The following is a 20,952-nucleotide window of genomic DNA, read 5'->3' as shown; positions in this document are numbered from 1 at the left end:
ACCGTGAGGAGCATGGCAGAGGGTAGGTTCCATTGTACCAGTTATTAGGGTTTCTTTCTGTTCCATTCGCGTATGGAGCGCGATAAGAATGATGGTGTAAATGCCTCTGTGCGTGCAGTAATTATACTAATCTTATCCTCACGATTCCTATGTGAGCGATACGTAGGGGATTGTAGTACATCCCTAGAGTAATCATTTAAAGCAGGTTCTTGAAACACTGTTAATAGACTTTCTCGGGATAGTATTCCAGAGTCTACCGCTTCAATTCCTTAAGTATCTCTGTGACACTGTCCCACGGGTTAAACAAACCTGTGACCATTCTTGCCGCCCTTCTCTGTATACGTTCAATATCCCCCGTTTGCCCTCTCTGGTACGTGTCCCACACACTTGAGCAGTATTCTAGAAGCGGTGGCACAAGTGATATCCAAGCAATCTCTTTTGTAGACTGATTGCACTTCCCTAGTATTCTACCAATAAGCCGAAGTCTACCACATGCTTTACCCAAGACTGAACCTATGTGATCATTCCATGTCATGTCCCTACCAAGTGCTACACCCCCAGGTATTTGTGTGAGTCGGCGAGTCCAAATGTTCAAATGTGTGTGAAATCTTATGGGACTTAACTGCTAAGGTCATCAGTCCCTAAGCTTACACACTACTTGACCTAAATTATCCTAAGGACAAACACACACACCCATGCCCGAGGGAGGACTCGAACCTCCGCCGGAACCAGGCGCACAGTCCACGACTGCAGCGCCTTAAGGCGAGTCCAACAGTGACTAATTGATATCATAGTCACAGGATACTACGTTTTTTTTCGTTTTGTGAAGTGCAAAATTTTACATTTAGAACAAGTTGGCAAGTTGCCAATCTCTGCACCACGTTGAAATTTTATTAAGATCTGGCTGAATATTTATGCAGCTTCTGTCAGATAGTACTTCATTATAGATACTTCATTATAGATAACTGCATCACCTGCGAAAAGCCTGACTTTTTTACTATTAATATTGTCTGCAAGGTGATTAATATACAACATGAACACACTTCCCTGGTGCGCATCCGAAGTTACTTCTACATCTGACGATGACTATCCATCCAAGATAACGTGCTGTGTCCTCCCTACCAAAAAGTCCCCATTCCTGTTACAGATTTCGCTTGATACCGTATGATCGTACTTTTGACAATAAGCATAGGTGCGGCTTTTCGGAAATCAAGAAACACTACATCTACCTGGTTGCCTTGATCTAATAGCTTCCAGTATGTCATTTGAGAAAAGTGTTATGTCATTTGAGAAAACTGTGAGTTTGCACGGTAGTTTTGTGGATCACTTCACTTCTTCTTGTAGACAGTTGTGACCTATGCCATTTTCAGAGAACTGGACACGGTTTTATGTTAGAGGAATCTACGGTATAGTTAGAATAAGGACTAACTCAGCCGCAAATTGAATATAGAATCTAACAGGGATTCCATAATGTCCCGGGGCTTTGTTCAATTTTAACGATTTCAGCTGTTTCTCAACACCACTGACCCTAATACTTATTTCATTCGTCTTTTCAAAACAGAGGTAAGCATTTCAGCGTTTGCTTTGCTACCCTCAATTTTCACTTCCTGTCTCGTTCCCAAGGGACTGGACACTAATTTTGATGCCACTGACAGACTTTACATACGAATTTTTTAGGATTTTGTGAAATGTCATTCGACAATATTCTGCTACGGTAGTCATTGAAAGCATTACGCATTGCCGTCTAGGTCACCAAACGCAGTTCATGCCGTGCGGGATTAGCCGAGCGGTCTGTGGCGCTGCAGTCATGGACTGTGTGGCTGGTCCCGGCGGAGGTTCGAGTCCTCCCTCGGTCGTGTGTGTGTGTGTGTGTGTGTGTGTGTGTGTGTGTGTGTGTGTGTGTGTGTGTGTGTGTCCTTAGTATAATTTAGGTTTAGTAGTGTGTAAGCTTGGGGACTGATGACCTTAGCAGTTAAGTCCCACAAAATTTCACACACATTTGAACATTTTGAACGCAGTTCATGCAGCATCTCTCTATTCATAGCTCTACGCTTCGTTTTACACCTGTTGTGCAGTAATCTCCGTTTCTGTAGAGGTTTCTTTACAGTGACTGTATACCACGAAGGTTCCCTCCCATTATGAATTGTTCTACTGGGTACATGTCTGTCCAATGCGTGCTCAACTATTCTTTTACAAGGTGCGTTCCATAAGTAACGCGACCAAATTCATAAAAAGTCATTTATTAAATATATTCGTACAAATAATCAAAAATTTTCAAATTAGCACCCACTTGCGTCGATACACTTCTGGGGGCGGTGTTTCCATCCCTGGAAGGCATCCTGGAATGCCTTTTGCGGAATGCCCTTTATGAGTTGATGTAACATCCGCCTGGATGCTTTCAATCGTGTCCCAATGTTTTCCTTTCATGACTCCTTTTAACTGAAGAAACAAAAAAAGTCAGTGGGAGCCAGGTCAGGACTGTAGGGAGGCTGGGTAACCAATGGGGTCTTGGTCCTGGTCAAGAAGTCATTGACAATGAAGGCGCTGTGACTCGGCGTGTTGTCGTGGTGAACTTTCCACATGTCCTCGATGTCACTTCGGCAGCGCGAGACACTCCTTCCAAATAGAAAGCTGAGTTCACTGTAGTCCCGGCAGGTACGAATTCGTGGTGGACAATGCCTCTGACGTCAAAGAAGACAATGAGCATAGTTTTGATCCTGGACTTGCTCATGCGTGCCTTCTTGGGACGGGGCCCACGATGGGGTGTGCCACTCTGAACTCTGCCTTTTTGTCTCAGGATCGTACTCAAAAATCCAAAAATCATCACCAGTGATAATTGAGTTTAAAAAATGAGGATCATTTTCGCACAGTTCCAACATTTCTCGGCACCAAAGCACTCGCATGTGCTTGTGTTCGTCGGTCAGCACTTTTGGCACGAGTTTGGCACACACCTTTCTCATGTTCAAATCTTCGGTCACAATGCGGAAAACGCTTGTTTTTGGCATGTTTAGAGTTTGTGCTATCAATTGAAGGCTCAGCCGTCTGTCAGAGTTCAAACAATCGCTCAAACGCGTCACATTTTCGTCGACTCGTGCGGTTGATGGCTGTCCACTGCGAGGTTCGTCGGTGATATCTCGGCCCTCCGTGAACGAAAACTTGTGATTTGGACACGCAGTTAGTCCCAAAGGCATGCTGAAGTAATGGAAACGTTTCGGTGGCGGACTTCCCAAGTTAAACGCAAAATTTGATAGCGTACCGTTGCTCTACAGAATGATCCATTGTGCGGTGGCACATAAAACTCAAAACGGTGTTGACGGAAACGCACGTCCTAACTCTCCGGCAGCACGCAGCCGAATGAGACAAAGAGTGTTTTGAAGCTAAAACCCCCTCCACTTAGCCCAGCCGGTCACAATACGCCCTGGTGTACCGTTGCGTCAGAAAAAAATTGGTCGCATTACTTATGGAACGCACTCTGTAAACTTGAGCCAGAGTTCCTCTATTCTTATGATGAACGCTATACTTATCACTAGATAGTGAATGTACTACAAGCGTGCGAGAGATGAGCAGAATCGCTGACCAGCTGAGTGGATACTTTCCTTGTTAGTGTATATGCTTTATTGCAGTGGTGCTACGCCATGTTGTTTTGTGTGGAGGCTGACGTTAATTTTTTGCCCTTCCATCTTTGCAGACGTTCACTGCGTGGTGCAACTCGCACCTGCGAAAGGCTGGCACTTCCATCGAGAACATCGATGAGGACTTCCGCAACGGGCTGAAGCTGATGCTGCTGCTCGAAGTCATCTCGGGGGAGACGCTTCCCAAGCCGGACCGCGGCAAGATGCGCTTCCACAAGATCGCCAACGTCAACAAGGCGCTCGATTTCATCGCCAGCAAGGGCGTCAAGCTCGTCTCCATCGGAGCTGAGGGTAAGTCTTGGCACTGAACGTTGTACAGGTGAAGTACAGGGTGTCCTACTCGATAAAGGCATGTGGCGTCATCCTGTTGGTACCAGCCAAGGATAAGTTCTTCGTCGTCCAACTAGTTAACAAATTCCTGAAACATAATAATCGGGAAATGAGATTTTCACTCTGTAGCAGAGTGTGCGCTGATATGAAACTTCCTGGCAGATTAAAACTGTGTGCCGGACCGAGACCCCAACTCGGGACCTTTGCCTTTCGCGGGCAAGTGCTCTACCATCTGAGCTACCCAAGCACGACTCACGCCCCGTCCTCACAGGTTTATTTCTGCCGGTACCTCGTCTCCTACCTTCCAAGGCAGAGGTCCCGAGTTCGAGTCTTGGTCCGGCACACAGTTTTAATCTGCCAGGAAGTTTCAGTGTTATACCTTGTTCGTGGGGAAATAAGCTGGGAATCACAAAAGGTACTGGGACTGACCGCAATCGACTTGAAAACACAGCTGAACACGACGCTGCAGATTCTCGAATGTTGCTGCCAGAACCTCTCGTGCCACTGCCTGGGTTTCACGGCTGATGTTCTCTCGTAAATCTTCCAAGTTGTGTGGTTTTTTCCTATAAATCTTGCCTTTTAGCCCACCCCAGAAGAAAAAAAAATCAAGTTGTGTTAAATCAGGTGACCTTTGGGGCCACATTCCTTTCGAAATCACTCTGCTGTTGAAAAATGATTGGAGCTCAGCCATGCTCACTCTGGCGCCACCCTGTTGGTACGAGCCGAGAGTACTTCATCGACCATCTGGTCGAAACATTTCGATGTAAACTGCGCTTTTCACAGAAGACTCGGAAGAAAAAAAAAATTGTCCGGTCATGCGACGCTGAGATATTGCACAGAACACACCAGTCTTTTGTGAATGAAGGGAGTGGTCGACCAGTGCGTGTGGATTTTCATTATAATCAAGAATTGTTTAATGAGCAGTAATGATGTCCGTCTTTCCCTAGTATCCCTTCCCCTCGCCCGGAGTCAATGACGTTAACACATGGTTATTCATAAGTAACAATATGAAAAAGGTATTTCCCGCCGTTTCGTCTTCCAACGAAGGAAGGGTTGTGACACTACCGTGCGTATCTCCGGTCTTTAAGAAGACTACTGTGCTAATACTAAAAGACATGCAGGAAACACACACATTGGCAGATAAACCATCTCTCTAAGTTTCTAACTCACACTACATGTGAGAGTATTGGCGCATGCAGTTCATTGACACGAATTGTCGAGGAAGACGCGATTGCAGCGTGCTTTGCAAGTCTGTTCATTGGGTTGCCTATATGTAGGCGCAGTTGAATTCGATGCGATTATGGGGAACGGAATGTTAACGATAAAACTTGAAGACAGCACAACTTACAGGTGCAAGCTGAAATTGTAGAATTCTGTAGCAATAACGTGCAACATATTACCACTTTATCTCTGGTGACCTGTTTAGGGACATACACGTCTCAGTGCTAGCGAAAGGGTTAACTAGGCAATCTGAAGCATAAAAACGGCTTGCCATTCTGTAAATAGACGGCAGAGTGACACGGACTGCTTTGGATGCGAGTGCAGTAGTGCCGTTATAGTGACCAGCTACTGTCACACCTTGTGCTATTGTTCCCTCATTGTTGAGTTTGCCACCTCGTCTTTAACAAATGCAGCGTATTCGCTCCTGGTGTCTCGATCGTACCGGCTATTTAAATTAGTCTGTGGAAGGCTTACATTTTTTCATAATAGCGTTAAAATTTGTTTTTAAGTTACTTCCTTAAATATTATAAAAGAAGGTACATAAATTTCTCGGAAACTTGGATCGATCTCCCGGAAGCCCAGGGTTCCGTGGATTGCAGTTTAACAAACACTGGTCGAAGAGAAGAATTTCGGTCTTAGGATCATGGTGCATGAAATATACACTCCCTGACAAAGACCTACATAAGTCCGAGTAGTACTCGTGCACTTAGGAGTCCGTACAAAGTTATAAAGGTAGTCCATCCATCCTGGGAATCGAGAATTAGACGATCTTCGACAGTTATCGATATCGATACTGACAAGATATCAAAATATCCTAGGTAAATGGCCGTATCTCTTGAGTGCATTAACTTCGAAGTTCAAATATTTTGCGCCGAAAAAGACTTAGTATGGGATGTAAATTTCAGCTTCATACTGAGAAATAGGGCTCTAAAAGCTTGGACAGACAGCTAACAATATGATGCTGTAAGGTTTCAGTTTTTACTGATTGAGGTATGGAAGAAGAAATACATTTAATGTATTCGCAGTTGTGAACATGGAGAGCTATTAGCTGTATATTCTGTGTGTTGTTGTAGACACTTGGTTGAGGAAATATGGAAATTTTGGCCTGGCCGTAAGCCGTGCCTGTATAGCCAAATGGTAAGGCGACTGTTTACGTGATAACCGGAAAATCCGGGTTTGAGCCTCGTCCGACACTAATTTTCATTGTGTCATTCCAGTTTACAGCTGTCCGTTGTCCATATTTGCAACTGTGAATTCATTTAATGTATTTCACAACGGTTGTAGTTGGCACAGTGCGTGTTCCTTGAGACATGCATGCATGTCCGAAGGAACCTTGCATCATAAATCGGAATAACACAGGTGCTACAATATTGTATATATCGTACCTAGAAATGAAGTTGCCAGAAGTGGAGGTGGAAACGAAATGTAACTTCACGGGTTGAGGGGGTATGTGATGTTACTTCATTCATTACAAAAAATGAAAGTTACAAAGAAGATATTGTGTTGCAGGTGTGGGCAATATGTTGGTGCGATTTGTTGTGGAAGTCAGATTGGTTGTGTTCATTATAATACGAATTGCAGTCAAATTCGAATTCTATTTAACCATAATGATGCAGTGTAGTTCGACAGACAGTCTGGAACCGCGCGACCACTACGGTCGCAGGTTCGAATCCTGCCTAGGGCATGGATGTGTGTGATGTCCTTAGGTTAAGTTAGGTTTAAGTTCTAGGGGACTGATGACCTCAGAAGTTAAGTCCCATAGTGCCATAGAGCCATTTGAACCAATTTTTTTTGTAGTGCCACAGCTGTTGAAGTGCACCTTGCCCTGAATGCAATTAACTGCCTCAGTAGTTCAGCTCGGTTTGTCTGATTTATTTCTGTAGGAGTTTTTAAACGTGGATGTGCTTATCACTTAGCTGTGGAGTAAAAGGTTCACTGGACAGCAGTGCTACTTCTGAATAATAAATAATAATAATAATAAATAATAATAATAATAATAATAATAAATTTTCTGTTCTTCTTATTTATTGTCCAACATTGAGATTGGTTTTCATCAGTACACAATTTCGTACATCTGTCTGGCTTCCTCTTTATTTCCTTATATGTAGAGCACCCTACATCACTCGTAATCAGTGGCACACATGGCACCCGTACTTACCCCCGGTGATTTCTTCCCTCAGTAGCTCCACTGCTACTGTTCCTATGGTGTTAATGTGTCTCAGAATGTGTTGTATGAGTTAGTCTTTTTTTGTTTGGACGTGCATCCAGGGATATCTGGTTTTCCATTTTATTATCAACATGTCTTTATGGTTAAACCTGTCTCTGTCTCTGATCTTCAACATCGTTCTCCACTGCTTGTAGCCATCATCTCTCATTTTCTTACCATCCAGGTTTCACAAGATTGCAGGACCACACTCCAAACAAATGCGTTAAAGATCTTGTTGTCTTGTTTCCAGACTAATGTTCTTGTAGGTAAATTTTTTCTCAAATTAAATTGCAATTTTGGCCTGCTGTATTATGCTCACAATTTATTTCCAGCTTCTGCCATCCTCTGTGATCCTATTTATTCAAATAAGTAAATTCTTCTATAACTTTTTTGACTCTTCTCCCACAATTCCCATTGTTAGAGGTATATATTGTTCTTCAGTACTTCAGACCATCATTTTAATCTTACTGTTGTTCATTCTCATATAATCATTATATGGAATCGTAGTGGTGGGTGAAAAGCTCCTGAACTCTGATGGGACAATGCAGATGCTAATGGAGAGCAAGTTTGAAGAATCACCACATTCATAAACAGAGACTGATTCAGAAGAAGATTCTTTTGTGAATAATTTACACTCCATCCTTGTCAGTCATCTCGGTCTGTAATTACTACTACAGTGGCTACGAAATCGAGAAGACAAATGCCGCTCTTTGCAGCCCTACACCCATTGTCATCAGATGAAGCAGCACAGCAGCCAACAGCCAAACATGAATGAATGAAATGGGATAACTAAATATAAATACAAATATTTGACAGATTCAAATCGGAGCTAAAAGTTCAGGTAAATGCAAATGACAGCTGTCTGTGGTTCTTGAGACATTTTGCAAATGCAGGAATTGTTGGAAAGATGTATAAGTGAATTACCAATCATTTCATTTGAATGTAATTGGAGAAGTTTACACTTACAGCGAAAGATAACAGGCAGGTAGCAAATGTCCAAAATGCATTTCAAGACTTGCTGTGTTCTCATATTTACCAGATCAGTGGAAACAGTAGTTAACATACCTAGTCTGTTGGAAAAAGTTTGTTCCGAAAGGAAGTTTTATTGTGAAGAAAACAACTTTGAAGTTTGTTAACTCCCATGTTTCAAAATGTGCGAACTTCAGTAGTAAATAATACCATTTAGTTTTGCTTTTAGAGAATGTACCAATGTAAGACAATTCTAAACTTTTTGTATATGCAATAAAAAAAATCACACATGAATGTAAATACTGTAAATATTGTAAATAATACTCCTAACTACCCCAGAGCCTGTCTAAAGGTCATAACAGAAAAACATGTAGAGGTAACGAATGTATTGGGATGGAGCAGCTGAGGCATGACCAAAGTATCTTGCACCTAGCAGTCGACCCAACAAGTATGTCTACATCTACAGTGACACTGTGCAAAGCACTGTCAAGTGCATGGCAGATGATATTTCTCATCGTACCACATATTAGGAGTTTCATCCTGTTCCATTAGCTAATAGACTGCAGAAAGAATGAGAGCTTAAGTGCCTCGTCATGTGCTGTGAGTAGTTTAATCTAGTTTTTGCAGACCGTATGACAGTGACATGTTGGATTCTGAAGTATATTTCCAGACTCTTCAGTTAATTCTGGTTTTGCAGGGTAGTTTGCATGTACCTTCAAGTGTGTGGGAGTTCAGTATCAGCTGTATCTCTGTGACACTCTTCTGCTTATCAAACTGGCATGTTGTAATTCTTGCCATTCATCACTGTATTTTCAATATCCCTCATTATGGATACCATAAACTTGAGCAATATTATGCAATGATATGCATGAGCGTTTTGTAAACAGTTTTATTTTGTAGACTGAATTTTTGCAGTACCCCTCAAAAAAACTGAAATCTGCCTTCTGATTTACCTATGAGCCTATATGATCATTCCATTTCATGTGTCTGCAGATTGTTACACCCAGGTATTTGTATGAGATGACTGATTCCAAATAAGACTCATTGACATTATAGTCACTGCCAATGTACATTTTGTGAAGTGCACAGTTGTACATATCTGAACATTTAAAGTAAGTTGCTGCTTTTGGCGAACAACTTCATAATGTTAGCAAGATGTTTATGATTTTTTCAGACACCACTTCATTATAGATAATTGCAGCATCTGCGGTAATTCTGAAGTTTCTGTTAAAATTGTCTGCCAGGTCAGGTATACAGTTAATCTACGAAGAATATTGCCTACAAAACACTCTTGTAACCCATTCTGGAATAGTGCTGAAATACATGGGATCCATTTCAAATAGGTCTAACATCTAGGGGATATTGAATGTATACGCAGGAGTGCAGAACAAATGGTCACGTGGTTGTTTAACTTGTTGGAGACTGCCACAGAACTCTGAACACCTGAAATGGCAAGATGCTTGAAATTCAATGTCAACTTTGTAGTGAAAGCCTACTTTAAGCATTCTTTCAGGAATCTAACTCCCGCGTACAAAACATATTCAAACATCTCATTACTTTACAAATGAGTTAATGTCTTAAATACTTGATGTTAAGCATTGAAAACCTTCAAGGTTGAAGATGCAAAACTTTAATTATGTTGTTTTTATTGTTTCAGATTTTTCACCCATATACTAATGGAAGAGTTTAAAAAAGGCTTAAAATTATGTGTAGTTTGTTGGAAGTCAATAAGTCCTCTGACATATTGTGTTAAACCTTTAATGTAACATTATTCTACCTCTTAATTAGTAGATTTTGTGTGTGTGAAGATGAGTCTAAGGTGGTGAATAATGGCCTGTCAAACTTAATGTCTTCTACTTTCTCACAGAAATTGTGGACGGCAACCTGAAGATGACGCTGGGTATGATCTGGACCATCATCCTGCGCTTCGCCATCCAGGACATCTCGGTGGAAGAGATGACGGCCAAGGAGGGGTTGCTGCTGTGGTGCCAGCGCAAGACTGCGCCCTACAAGAACGTCAACGTGCAGAACTTCCACCTCAGGTGAGGGCTCGACACTTGACACCTCTTTTCTGTAAATGTGCTATCAATGCACTCGCGTACTTTACTGCAACTGTAGTGCTGGACAACTGACCACTCACTGAGACTTGTGTGTGATTTTATTTCCCGTTTTTATGTTACATGAGAGGTAGTTACAGAAAAAAAAAAAAAAAATAATCACCTTGAAGAAACTAAACTGTGACTGTGAAACTTGATGGGGTTATTCCTCTCCATATTCACCCATCAGTGTGACGCTCATTTCTCAGTGACGGATGACTTGATGGTGATCTTGGCTATTCAGGAAATGCTCTGTCTCAACTGTAACCTCGTTGTCGGTCTCAAAATGCCTCCCGCACAATGTCGTCTTCATCCAGGGAAAGAGGAATTAGTCACTGTGCTTAAAGTCAGAAGAACATGGGGGAGGGGGGTTGAGGCAAAATGTGATAGCTCTAATAAGCAACATATGTGACTGTATTCTGTACAAGATGAGCAGGGACATTGTCCGGCGCAAAAACATCCTCTCGTACAGCTTCCCACGACTTTTTGTTTTGACAGCCTCCTGTAACAGTGTCAGATTTTTCTAGTGTGCACGTGTGGTGGTTGCCCCTTACAAGCATAACCTGTAAGCACCATGCCACGGCATTCCCCAAAAACACTCTGCACCACTGTGCTTGATGTTTGTAGGTTTGTATGATTTTTGGCACTGTTCAACCCACAAGTTTCCATTGTTTACTTAATTCCTTTGTCTCAGTTCACAGTGATACATGCAGCACTCATTTATGGTTATTAGGTGGCTGCTGGAGTCATTGGAATTAGGCTGACTCAGTTACAACATTTCTGCTGCTGCCTCAGTTCAGTGGTCTCTTCAAATGAGTGCGAACAGTTGCAAAATCCAGTAGGTGATGACATATGTCGTCTGTTTAAAATGTGCAAGATATCAGGAACTGACTTGTGACTGACTCAGTTTCTCTGTTACCATGTTGATCTTTGAACATTGGGGTCTCCACTTTCGTGGTTATTTCAAATTCTTCACAGGGAGACAGTGTGTCATTTCATTATTTCCATACACTACCACCAACTTAGTACGTGTTGTTGCTGCATTATTCCTCTTCAGAGGCAAAAATGTGTTACCACACAATATTCTACATTATCAATAGTCTGCAATGTTTTATTTTGTCTTTTCCAGTGGCAGATGGCTGTAGTGGGGATATCGGAGAGTACCGGGACTGCAAAGATGTACCTGAAAACAAAACATCAACTGTGTAACCTCATTTTTTTGAGTTGATGATTAAAATTTTATTATTTCTATTTGTATTACAGAATGGCTATAATTAAAGGTTCACTACTTGAAACAGCGTAGACAGAAAACCATCTTCGTAGGAATGATGTTCAAACTGTGGGCTGCAGGATTTGCAGTGTTGGTAGTGATAATGTCATGACTTGCAGATAGGCGTGGGTATTGGTACAGCGGCATAGTCTCGAAACACAAGCATCGGTGTGCATTACAGTCGCAGACATTCGGCATGGGACTGGACAAGTTGAGCAAGGCTTCACTCGTAAAGCTGGTTTTATCAAAACAGCAACAATAGTGCCACTGATCTTCATGAGTACCAGTGCATTAAAGGAATATGGAGAGATCCTCTTTCTGCACCAAGGTTGAAGAGCATGATTCAGAAGTTTGAATTAACTGGCAATTTGGGAGTTGCTCCTGGGAGTGGCTGACAGCCAGTTGTGCCACAAATTGTCGAACAGATGTGCAGAACTATAGACCTATATCTCTAATGTCAATCAGTTGTAGAATTTTGGAACATGTATTATGTTCGAGTATAATGACTTTTTTGGAGATTAGAAATTTACTCTGTAGGAATCGGCATGGCTTTCGAAAAAGACGATCGTGTGAAACCCAGCTCGTGCTACTCGTCCACGAGACTCGGAGGGCCATAGACATGGGTTCCCAGGTAGATGCCATGTTTCTTGACTTCCACAAGGCATTTGATACAGTTCCCCACAGTTGTTTAATGAACAAAGTAAGAGCATATGGACCGTCAGACCAATTGTATGATTGGATTGAAGAGTTCCTACATAACAGAACGCAGCTCAAAATGGCTATGAGCACAATGGGACTTAACATCTGAGGTCAACAGTCCCCTAGAACTTAGAACTACTTAAACCTAACTAACCTAAGGACATCACACACATCCATGCCCAAGGCAGGATTCGAACCTACGACCGTGGCGGTCACACAATTCCAGACTGAAGTGCCTAGAACCTCTCGGCCACACCGGCACAGAATGCAGCATGTCATTCTCAATCGACAGAAGTCTTCCGAAGTAAGAGTGATTTCAGGTGTGCCACAATGGAGAGTCGTAGGACTGTTGCTATTCACAATATATATAAATGACCTTGTGGATAACATCGGAAGTTCACTGAGGCTTTTTGTGGATGATGCTGTAGTATATTGAGAGGTTGTAACAATGGAAAATTGGACTGAAATGCAGGAGGGTCTGCAGCTAATTGACGCATGGTGCAGGGAATGCCAATTGAATCTCAATGTAGAAAAGTGCAATGTGCTGTGAATGCATAGAAAGAAAGATCCTTTATCATTTAGCTACAATATAGCAGGTCAGCAACTGGAAGCAGTTAATTCCATAAATTATCTAGGAGTACGTATTAGGAGTGATTTAAAATGGAATGATTGTATAAAGTTGATCGTCGGTAAAGCAGGTGCCAGACTGAGATTCATTGGAAGAATCCTAAGGAAATGCAGTCTGAAAACAAAGGAAGTAGGTTACAGTAAACTTGTTCACCCACTGCTCGAATGCTGCTCACAGGTGTGGCATCCATACCAGATAGGGGTGATAGAAGAGATAGAGAAGATCCAACGGAGAGCAGCTCGCTTCGTTACAGGATCATTTAGTAATCGCGAAAGCGTTACAGAGATGATAGATTAACTCCAGTGGATGACTCTGCAAGAGAGATGCTCATTAGCTCGGTACGGGCTCCTGTTGAAGTTTCGAGAACATACCTTCACCGAGGAGTCAAGCAGTGTATTGCTCCCTCCTACGTATATCTTGCGAAGAGAGCACGAGGATAAAATCAGAGAGATTAGAGCCCACACAGAGGCAGACCGACAATCTTTCTTTCCAAGAACAATACGAGACTGGAATAGAAGGGAGAACTGATATAGGTACTCGAGGTACCCTCCACCACACACCGTCAGGTGGCTTGCAGAGTACGGATGTAGATGTAGATGTAGAAGTTAAAGTTACTGTTGCCATGGCTGAGAGGATGCAGGATGCAATTTGCGGTCTTCAAGCAGTGCATGAACTATGTCGTGACAGCTGACCATTCCATGGTCTACCGTTCAGAAAGCACTGCAAACAGTTGTGAAATGGTATGTCTAGTCGGGTTCCAGGCTGTTGTGGATACAGATGGTCATTACATTGAGCAACATTCATAACCTGAAATGGAAATATGGTACGCAATTAACAAATGTTACCTTTGCTTGTGGAAATTAAAATATTTTACTGTGGTTTTTGTGGTGTCACCGCGAGAGACCACACTTGCTAGGTGGTAGCCTTTAAATCGGCCGCGGTCCATTAGTATACGTCGGACCCGCATGTCGCCACTGTCAGTGATAGCAGACCGAGCGCCACCACATGGCAGGTCTAGAGAGACTTACTAGCACTCGCCCCAGTTGTACAGCCGACTTTGCTAGCGAAGCTACACTGACCAATACGCTCTCATTTGCCGAGACGATAGTTAGCATAGCCTTCAGCTACGTCAATTGCTACGACCTAGGAAGGTGCCATATTCAATTGATAGTTATTAAGTGAAGCATGTATCATCAAGAGAGATGTTCTACAATTGTGGATTTACATATTTTATTTGCAATTCTCAAGAAATTGTCCTGTTCCAGACCTCACGCCAGTCAGCGTGTAATTAAACGCGTGCATTTCGGCCTCCTCTAGAAACACAGTGTTGGCTCTTCTGCCAACACTACAGTTTTTTTTTTATTTCTCTTCCATATGTCCTTACAAATATAAGCACGAAGAACTCTACAATAGCCGCCCGTATATTGCACATTACAGACACCGAGGAGCAAAAACTGTTGTGAATTTTGGAGAGGCAAAATGAAATACTTGCCATTTAGTGCTAGCATGCAGAAAATGGTGTTACTGTGCATTTGAGACAGATTGTTTGGCAAAGGAACCGATGTTCATTCTTTTAACCTAACCATAGTGTGATACATACACAGATACAGGTTTTAAATGCAACAGGATCTACGGTCACTACAAATTGATTGACTGACAGCATTCTTCCTCACTGGCTGCTATTTGATAGATCTAAATATCATTTTATGTGGCTTTCATTACTGCACTATTTTGGTTGTGTAGCCATTTTCGAATGATTCTCAGAATCTGGTGTATGTTTTAAAATAACGGAAATAAAAGGTTGTTAGGGGACAATAATTTACAGGTTTTAAGAATTTGTGGAAACTCGTGATTTGACACAACAGCTGTGTCTCACTTTATTGATACAACATATTTTCCTCAGGCATAAAAAGAACTGAGGAGAGGCTTTGTTGCTGGAAATTGGTAGTTTCAATAAAGTGAGATACAGATATTGTGCCAAATCGTTATTTTCAAAATACATATATAAAACAATAGATAATGATACAAGCATGACATTATGAACTACCAAACAGCTTCCTATTTGTGGAATCTGTTTCCTCCAGTATATGAGAGCACATTTCACTTTAAAATTTAGATGCGTGTTTTTTTGTGTGGTGGTGGTTCTGGGGTAGCTGCAGCAGCAGTAATGTTGTTCGTTTGCTACCTGAAGATAGATCACAATTTGGTGACTGTTAACAATTAATTTGTTGTTAGCCTATCTTTAACCACTTGTGGAATACACACACACACACACACACACACACACACACACACACACACACACACACACACACGCCTCTCTCTCTCTCTCTCTCTCTCTCTCTCTCTCTCTCTCTCTCTCTCTCTCTCTCTGTGTGTGTGTGTGTGTGTGTGTGTGTGTGTGTGTGTGTGTGTGTGTGTGTGTTTTGTTGTGAAACTTAGTGCCTAGACTAAAATTCAATTAAACATTTCTCCTTGCAGCTTCAAAGATGGTCTGGCCTTCTGCGCTCTGATCCACCGTCACCGCCCCGACCTTATTGACTACCACAAGCTGTCAAAGGACAACCCACTGGAGAACTTGAACACCGCGTTCGATGTTGCTGAGAAGTACCTGGACATACCTCGCATGTTGGATCCTGATGGTATGTTTATTGTACTAATGTTTCTTTCTTAGTTCATTATTTAGCATTACACACATTGTAAACAAGTTTGCCAAAGCTCAGTCATTCTGTGATAAACCAGGTTTGACTGTCAGTTGAAGTTACATTAGAGATCTTTATTTCTCTAAACTGACTATTGTATTCATACTTAGACACTTTACATTGTACTGATATTAACAGTGGATGGGAAAAGGACATGGGTATATGTAAAGAAAACAGGAGCGCTGGAAAAAGACAACTCAGTTTTGTTTTTTAAATATACAGGGTGAATTATTAATGAGGGAAAATATTTAACGCATAGTGTTGCACTTTGAGGTGCAAACGCAAAATTGTTTGTCTTCCCATGTTCCTACACCAGTAAATGGCAATGCAACAGAATCTTGTGGATTTCAGAAATATGTAGGAAACTTTTGATTGTTACTGTGTGCCAGTATAAGCTAAGAAAAAAAGACTGATCTGAACACACAAATTGCATACATAGTAATAGTCTGTTGGTCACTCTTGCGTTTGCAGCTGCAAATTTGTTTTGCAGAAGACTGAACATTCTGCCACTGTTGGCAAAGTGTGATTCAGAAGTTCTCATGCAAATACTAGTAACTGTAATGAGATAAGATTTTTCCCTTTATCTTCCCAATCATCTATTTTTCCAGTTGCAGGAGAGGGCAGGGGGAGGGTGAGGAAATAAATTTTTCTTGACCTGTTGCACATAGGAGCGAGAGGTCCTTGGAATAATTTTACTCATTTATGACTCACTCTGAACATACTCAGATTCCCAGAAGCTACATTTTTTGCCAGTTGCATCATTTCCTACAGTAAATTATAACCCTTACAGTAACATTAAATGACTGTTTTTTATTGCAGGTAGTTTTTAAATTGACGTTTTAGCTTGATAGCTTATGGTAAAGCACATGATATTTGTGCCTTGATAGAATACAGATGTCATCGCTGATCAGATGTAAACTATGGCTGGATCTGGTTCCCTGTTTGTGTAATAAGTGTTTCATAACATACTGGTCAATATTTTTCTTTATGAAGACAAAAGTTTGGAAAATGTATTTCAAATGTTAGGATTTTTTAATCTTCAGTAACTGTCCTTACATATGTAAATCATAGACACCTCTTTTTCAGAGCATTTATTCCCAAGTGTATTGTTTCATTGGCTGACACTGAAATGAATGTAAACAAAATGTAACTCCTACACAAGATTTGATGTAGTCAATATTCAGAGGGCTGAAGCATGCTGTGAAAACTATTCTTCCAAGTAGTTCGGCATGTTAATTGCTGATCAACATCCATTCTGTACTCACTTCTCTGTTGCACCTCCAGTTGATGACACAGAACTACTTAAACCTTTTTTAAGGGTATAATCAGAAAAAGGGAAAAGTTCTATTACAAATTACAGTTTTCTAAATAGTTTAAGAAATTAAAATTACAGTGGAGAAAGTGAATGGACTGACCTTCCCCATACAAAATTATTATTTCTTTTTTTTGGGGGGGGGGGGGATTGAAAGATTGAACTTGACATGGAGAAACAGCTACCATAGTTCCTCAGAACTTCTTAGGCCCTCTGTGGAATGAATGTCCCGATGCAAACAACAGTATGCATATTGGGGAGAGTGTGATGACAGACTAGCAGTGTCTGGAGTCAGAGCGTCCTTGTTCTTGCAGACCTGATCAACACACCAAAGCCGGACGAGCGCGCCATCATGACGTACGTGTCGTGCTACTACCATGCATTCCAGGGGGCGCAGCAGGTAACTCCGCCCCACCGTGGCGCAGCCCCACTCCCGTGTGTCTGCCCAGCCTATGCCTTAGCCTTCAATCCAGCAGCATAAAACTTCCATATTTGCCACAGCGTGTGACTGCAATTTAGGGAAATGAGGTTAACTCCTGTAGTAGCAAGTTAGAAAATTTGGTTTTGTGGGAACAAATGTTCATCCATTCAGGAATGATTGCATTCATTACGGAAGATTTCATGGCGTTTTAACAAAACTTACCTTTACAGTGCTGTGTATATTTTGCTTTCTTCTTAGAACATTTGTGAGTTTTTTAGAAATGCTTTGCAATTTTTCTATTTGGAAGACACCAATTCAAATCAAATACGAAATTAAAACAATTATTAGTGTCAGCTACTGTTGCCCCACAATGTATTTTGAGGGCTTATTCTCTCTTTAGGTGGATTACATTATCATATTGTTTCCTGTTATGAACTTCATTTTGAAGGTTTTCCAGCAGAAAGAACCCTGAGAATTGTTATAAATATACATTTTCGCCATTAAATGCTACACAGACATGAAACAACAACAACAGAAAACAGTTACAGTTTGTACAGATTTTCTTTTTTACTTTCTTGTGCCCTTTTTCCCTTTCCACCTACATCTGTGCAGTCTCTTGACTGTTTTTTGTTGTTGTTCCATGTTTGTGCACCATTTAATGGTGAGAATGTATATTTATAACAACTCTCAGCATTCTTTCTGCTGGAGCATCTTCAAAATGAAGTGTAAAACAGACAACTGGGTACATCCAGCCAACATTACTCTAATGTAAACTACATGAAGATGAATATGAACATGAAGGGGTAAGCTCTCAAAACTAATCACTGAGTGAGGTAGTGCAGTGATTAGCACACTGGACTTGCATTTGGAAGGACAACAGTTGAAACCTGGCCATCCTGATTAAGTTTTCCATGATTTCCGTAAATCGCTTCAGGCAAATGCCAGGATGCTTCCTTTGAAAGACCATGGCCAATTCCTTCCCCATTCTTCCCTAATCTGATGAGACTGATGACCTCACTGTTTGGTCTCCTCCCCCAATCTCAAAACTCCTCTTCAGAAGATATGACTGACTGACTGCCACAGATGATTGTTTATGACATAAAAAACAAATTAAATCAGCTGCAGTTTCCAAACCACAGTCCAACATGGACAACAGAAGGTAGTTTGTATGTGGATGGGAAATAGGCTTTCAGTTTCTGAACAGGAGCTTTACATTGTGTTTAGAATACATCTCATTAGACAAACTCACCTTAGAAATAGCAGGTGGTTTGCTAATTCTAAAATGTGAACTTCTTTGAACAACTTTAGACAGGATCTCTTGAAATTGCGGAATTATGCTGCTGGAGGGAAGGTTTAATGTATATAATATCACTGCATTGCCCTTGTGAATGCTAGGCAACCTGTTTATTTTCATTAATAATCTGTAAAAATACTGCCTTCCTGAATCTGGTATTAACGAACTAACTGCTATCTTACAGCATGGCGAGTAGAACCGGACATGAAGAGTGCTGTGTGAATTGATTTGCTGTATCTGTTTGATTATATGAACATATCTTTAAGTGACCCTTTTTTTAGTGTAACCTTTATTAATGTGTGATGTTTTTTGTTTGGATGTTTTGTAACCCATAACAGTGGCTCTCAGCTTGGACAAGCACAAAGTTACATATTACTACAGAAAACATTTTTTAAAGGAATCCTTCACTTCAGAACTATGTGCTGTAAATATGAAATTATAGCTATAGTTTAATGAGAAATAAATATTGTAATTACAATATGGCCATCCCACTGTATTTAGGCCCATAAACAGTCAAGTCTAACATCTCCTGAATGTTTGAAGGTATCCAATGAAGATTTTTCACTAAGGTTAGTTCCCCAAATGGAAAGAACTATGCTATATGGTCAGTGGTGGTAATTTTTTTATCTAGTAATATGCTGAAGCAACAAGTTTTTACTGTAAGAGTATAAAATTTCATAACATTTGAGAACTCTTTGCAAGACTTGAAAAGTGATATTATGCGTGTTACAGTTTGCTGTAAAGTCTTTTTGTCTAAATAGGTGTGCATTACACTAAATAGACAAGCCAAGTCTGCTGTTACAGTACAGTTCTGTTTCCCTTGCCATGTAAGCATTACCCATCACTTTTGTCAAAATGCGTCAAATCAGTTTCATACTGTGCTACTCAGCTTTCCAGGGACCCCAATATATTTTTTAAAAGTGTAGGTCTTTTTAAAATGCATGTAATTGCCTTGGTAGATAAAAGAAGACACATGCTTTGACAGTATCACAAAATAAATGCTTGTTTGCATCATGTCGCTTGTGAAAACTTTGGTGTATCACAATTATGGAATTATTTGAAGTTGAGAAATTAATCGGTGTTTGGCAATCTTAATTTCTGTGGTGCCCTTCATAATTTGTGGGTCACTTACTTTGCTGGTCACATAAGGTGATTTTACTTTGTGATACAAACTACGTATTGGTAGGCCAGAGAGGGAGGTCTTAAGGGGTGAGGGAAACTTAAAAAAAACTAAAAGTTTCAAATCATTATCATCAGATAATCAGCTTAGAATGGTAGTTTGGGCCTGTTTCTTCTAATATTTCATAACTATAAATGGTGGGATCTTAACTATGAATGCAGCACTTTTTATGCACTTTAACAATGTGCTTTCAGTTTCCACAAGTGAAGAGTCAATTCAGAAGAGAAAGGAAAAACATATAAAAAAAATAGTGATTTCCAAAGAGTGATATGTGCTTTCGCGTGCCAGGCTGCCTGCCAAGTTTTTTCGCTCATCCTTATAGTTTGTTTCTGCAGTTGGAATGCACTGATGAGTGAAGTATTCAACTAACTGCCTGCTTTATTTGCTGCATTGCCTTGCTGTGCCACTGCAGATCTCGTCAACACCGCGATGCCAGACGAGCGTGCCGTCATGACGTATGTGTCGTCGTACTACCACTGCTTCTCCGGTGCTCAGAAGGTAAAGCCGTGCTGCCTGCCACTGTATAACTGTTGACGATGCTTTGTCGCACAGGCTGAAGCCTCTGTGGCCTAAGCTGGCTTAAATCACCATATGGCCATGCATTGACACACTGGTCTTCACAGAATGCAGAAAATACTTGTAGCATACATAACACAACAAAATGTAAATGTGCTTGTAATTTGCTCCAGATTTCAGAACTTAGACAAATCAGAGTGGTAAAATCTGTCACTTCATCCCTTTGTGTCCCTACAGATGTACATTCAAATGGCCAATATGGGGAAAGACTAGATGTTTTAAATAATTGTGTCACAGAAACTGTCAGCAACACTGCACATATTTATGTGTGATTTTTCTCATTATTTTTCCTGCTGGGTGGCCTACTGATGTAAATAAATTTCTGCCTGAAACATAAGTTTTAAAGCAATAATGGCAACACACATGTAATCCTTCAGGTTTTCTCCCCGTGGTAGATGTCCCTGGCAACATGACAT

At 41.0% G+C, this 20,952-nt stretch overlaps 1 protein-coding gene across 2 annotated transcripts in view; it reads left to right on the top strand.

Annotated features, from left to right (window-relative positions):
- The window catches only part of LOC126424740 (alpha-actinin, sarcomeric), a 517,273-nt gene that overhangs the window by 450,279 nt on the left and 46,042 nt on the right, over positions 1–20,952 (top strand). The window contains exons 2-5 of one of the 2 annotated variants that reach the window (XM_050087459.1): positions 3,689–3,923; positions 10,226–10,400; positions 15,533–15,693; positions 20,373–20,458. In XM_050087459.1, the coding sequence (XP_049943416.1) occupies positions 3,689–3,923; positions 10,226–10,400; positions 15,533–15,693; positions 20,373–20,458 (657 nt within the window). Of the gene's footprint in view, positions 1–3,688; positions 3,924–10,225; positions 10,401–15,532; positions 15,694–17,379; positions 17,466–20,372; positions 20,459–20,952 lie in introns of both variants that reach the window. The other variant, XM_050087458.1, reaches the window with a different exon arrangement.

Source organism: Schistocerca serialis, chromosome 10, assembly GCF_023864345.2.
Source record: "Schistocerca serialis cubense isolate TAMUIC-IGC-003099 chromosome 10, iqSchSeri2.2, whole genome shotgun sequence".
NCBI lineage: Eukaryota > Metazoa > Arthropoda > Insecta > Orthoptera > Acrididae > Schistocerca > Schistocerca serialis.
This window is presented reverse-complemented; position numbering and strand designations above follow the sequence as displayed.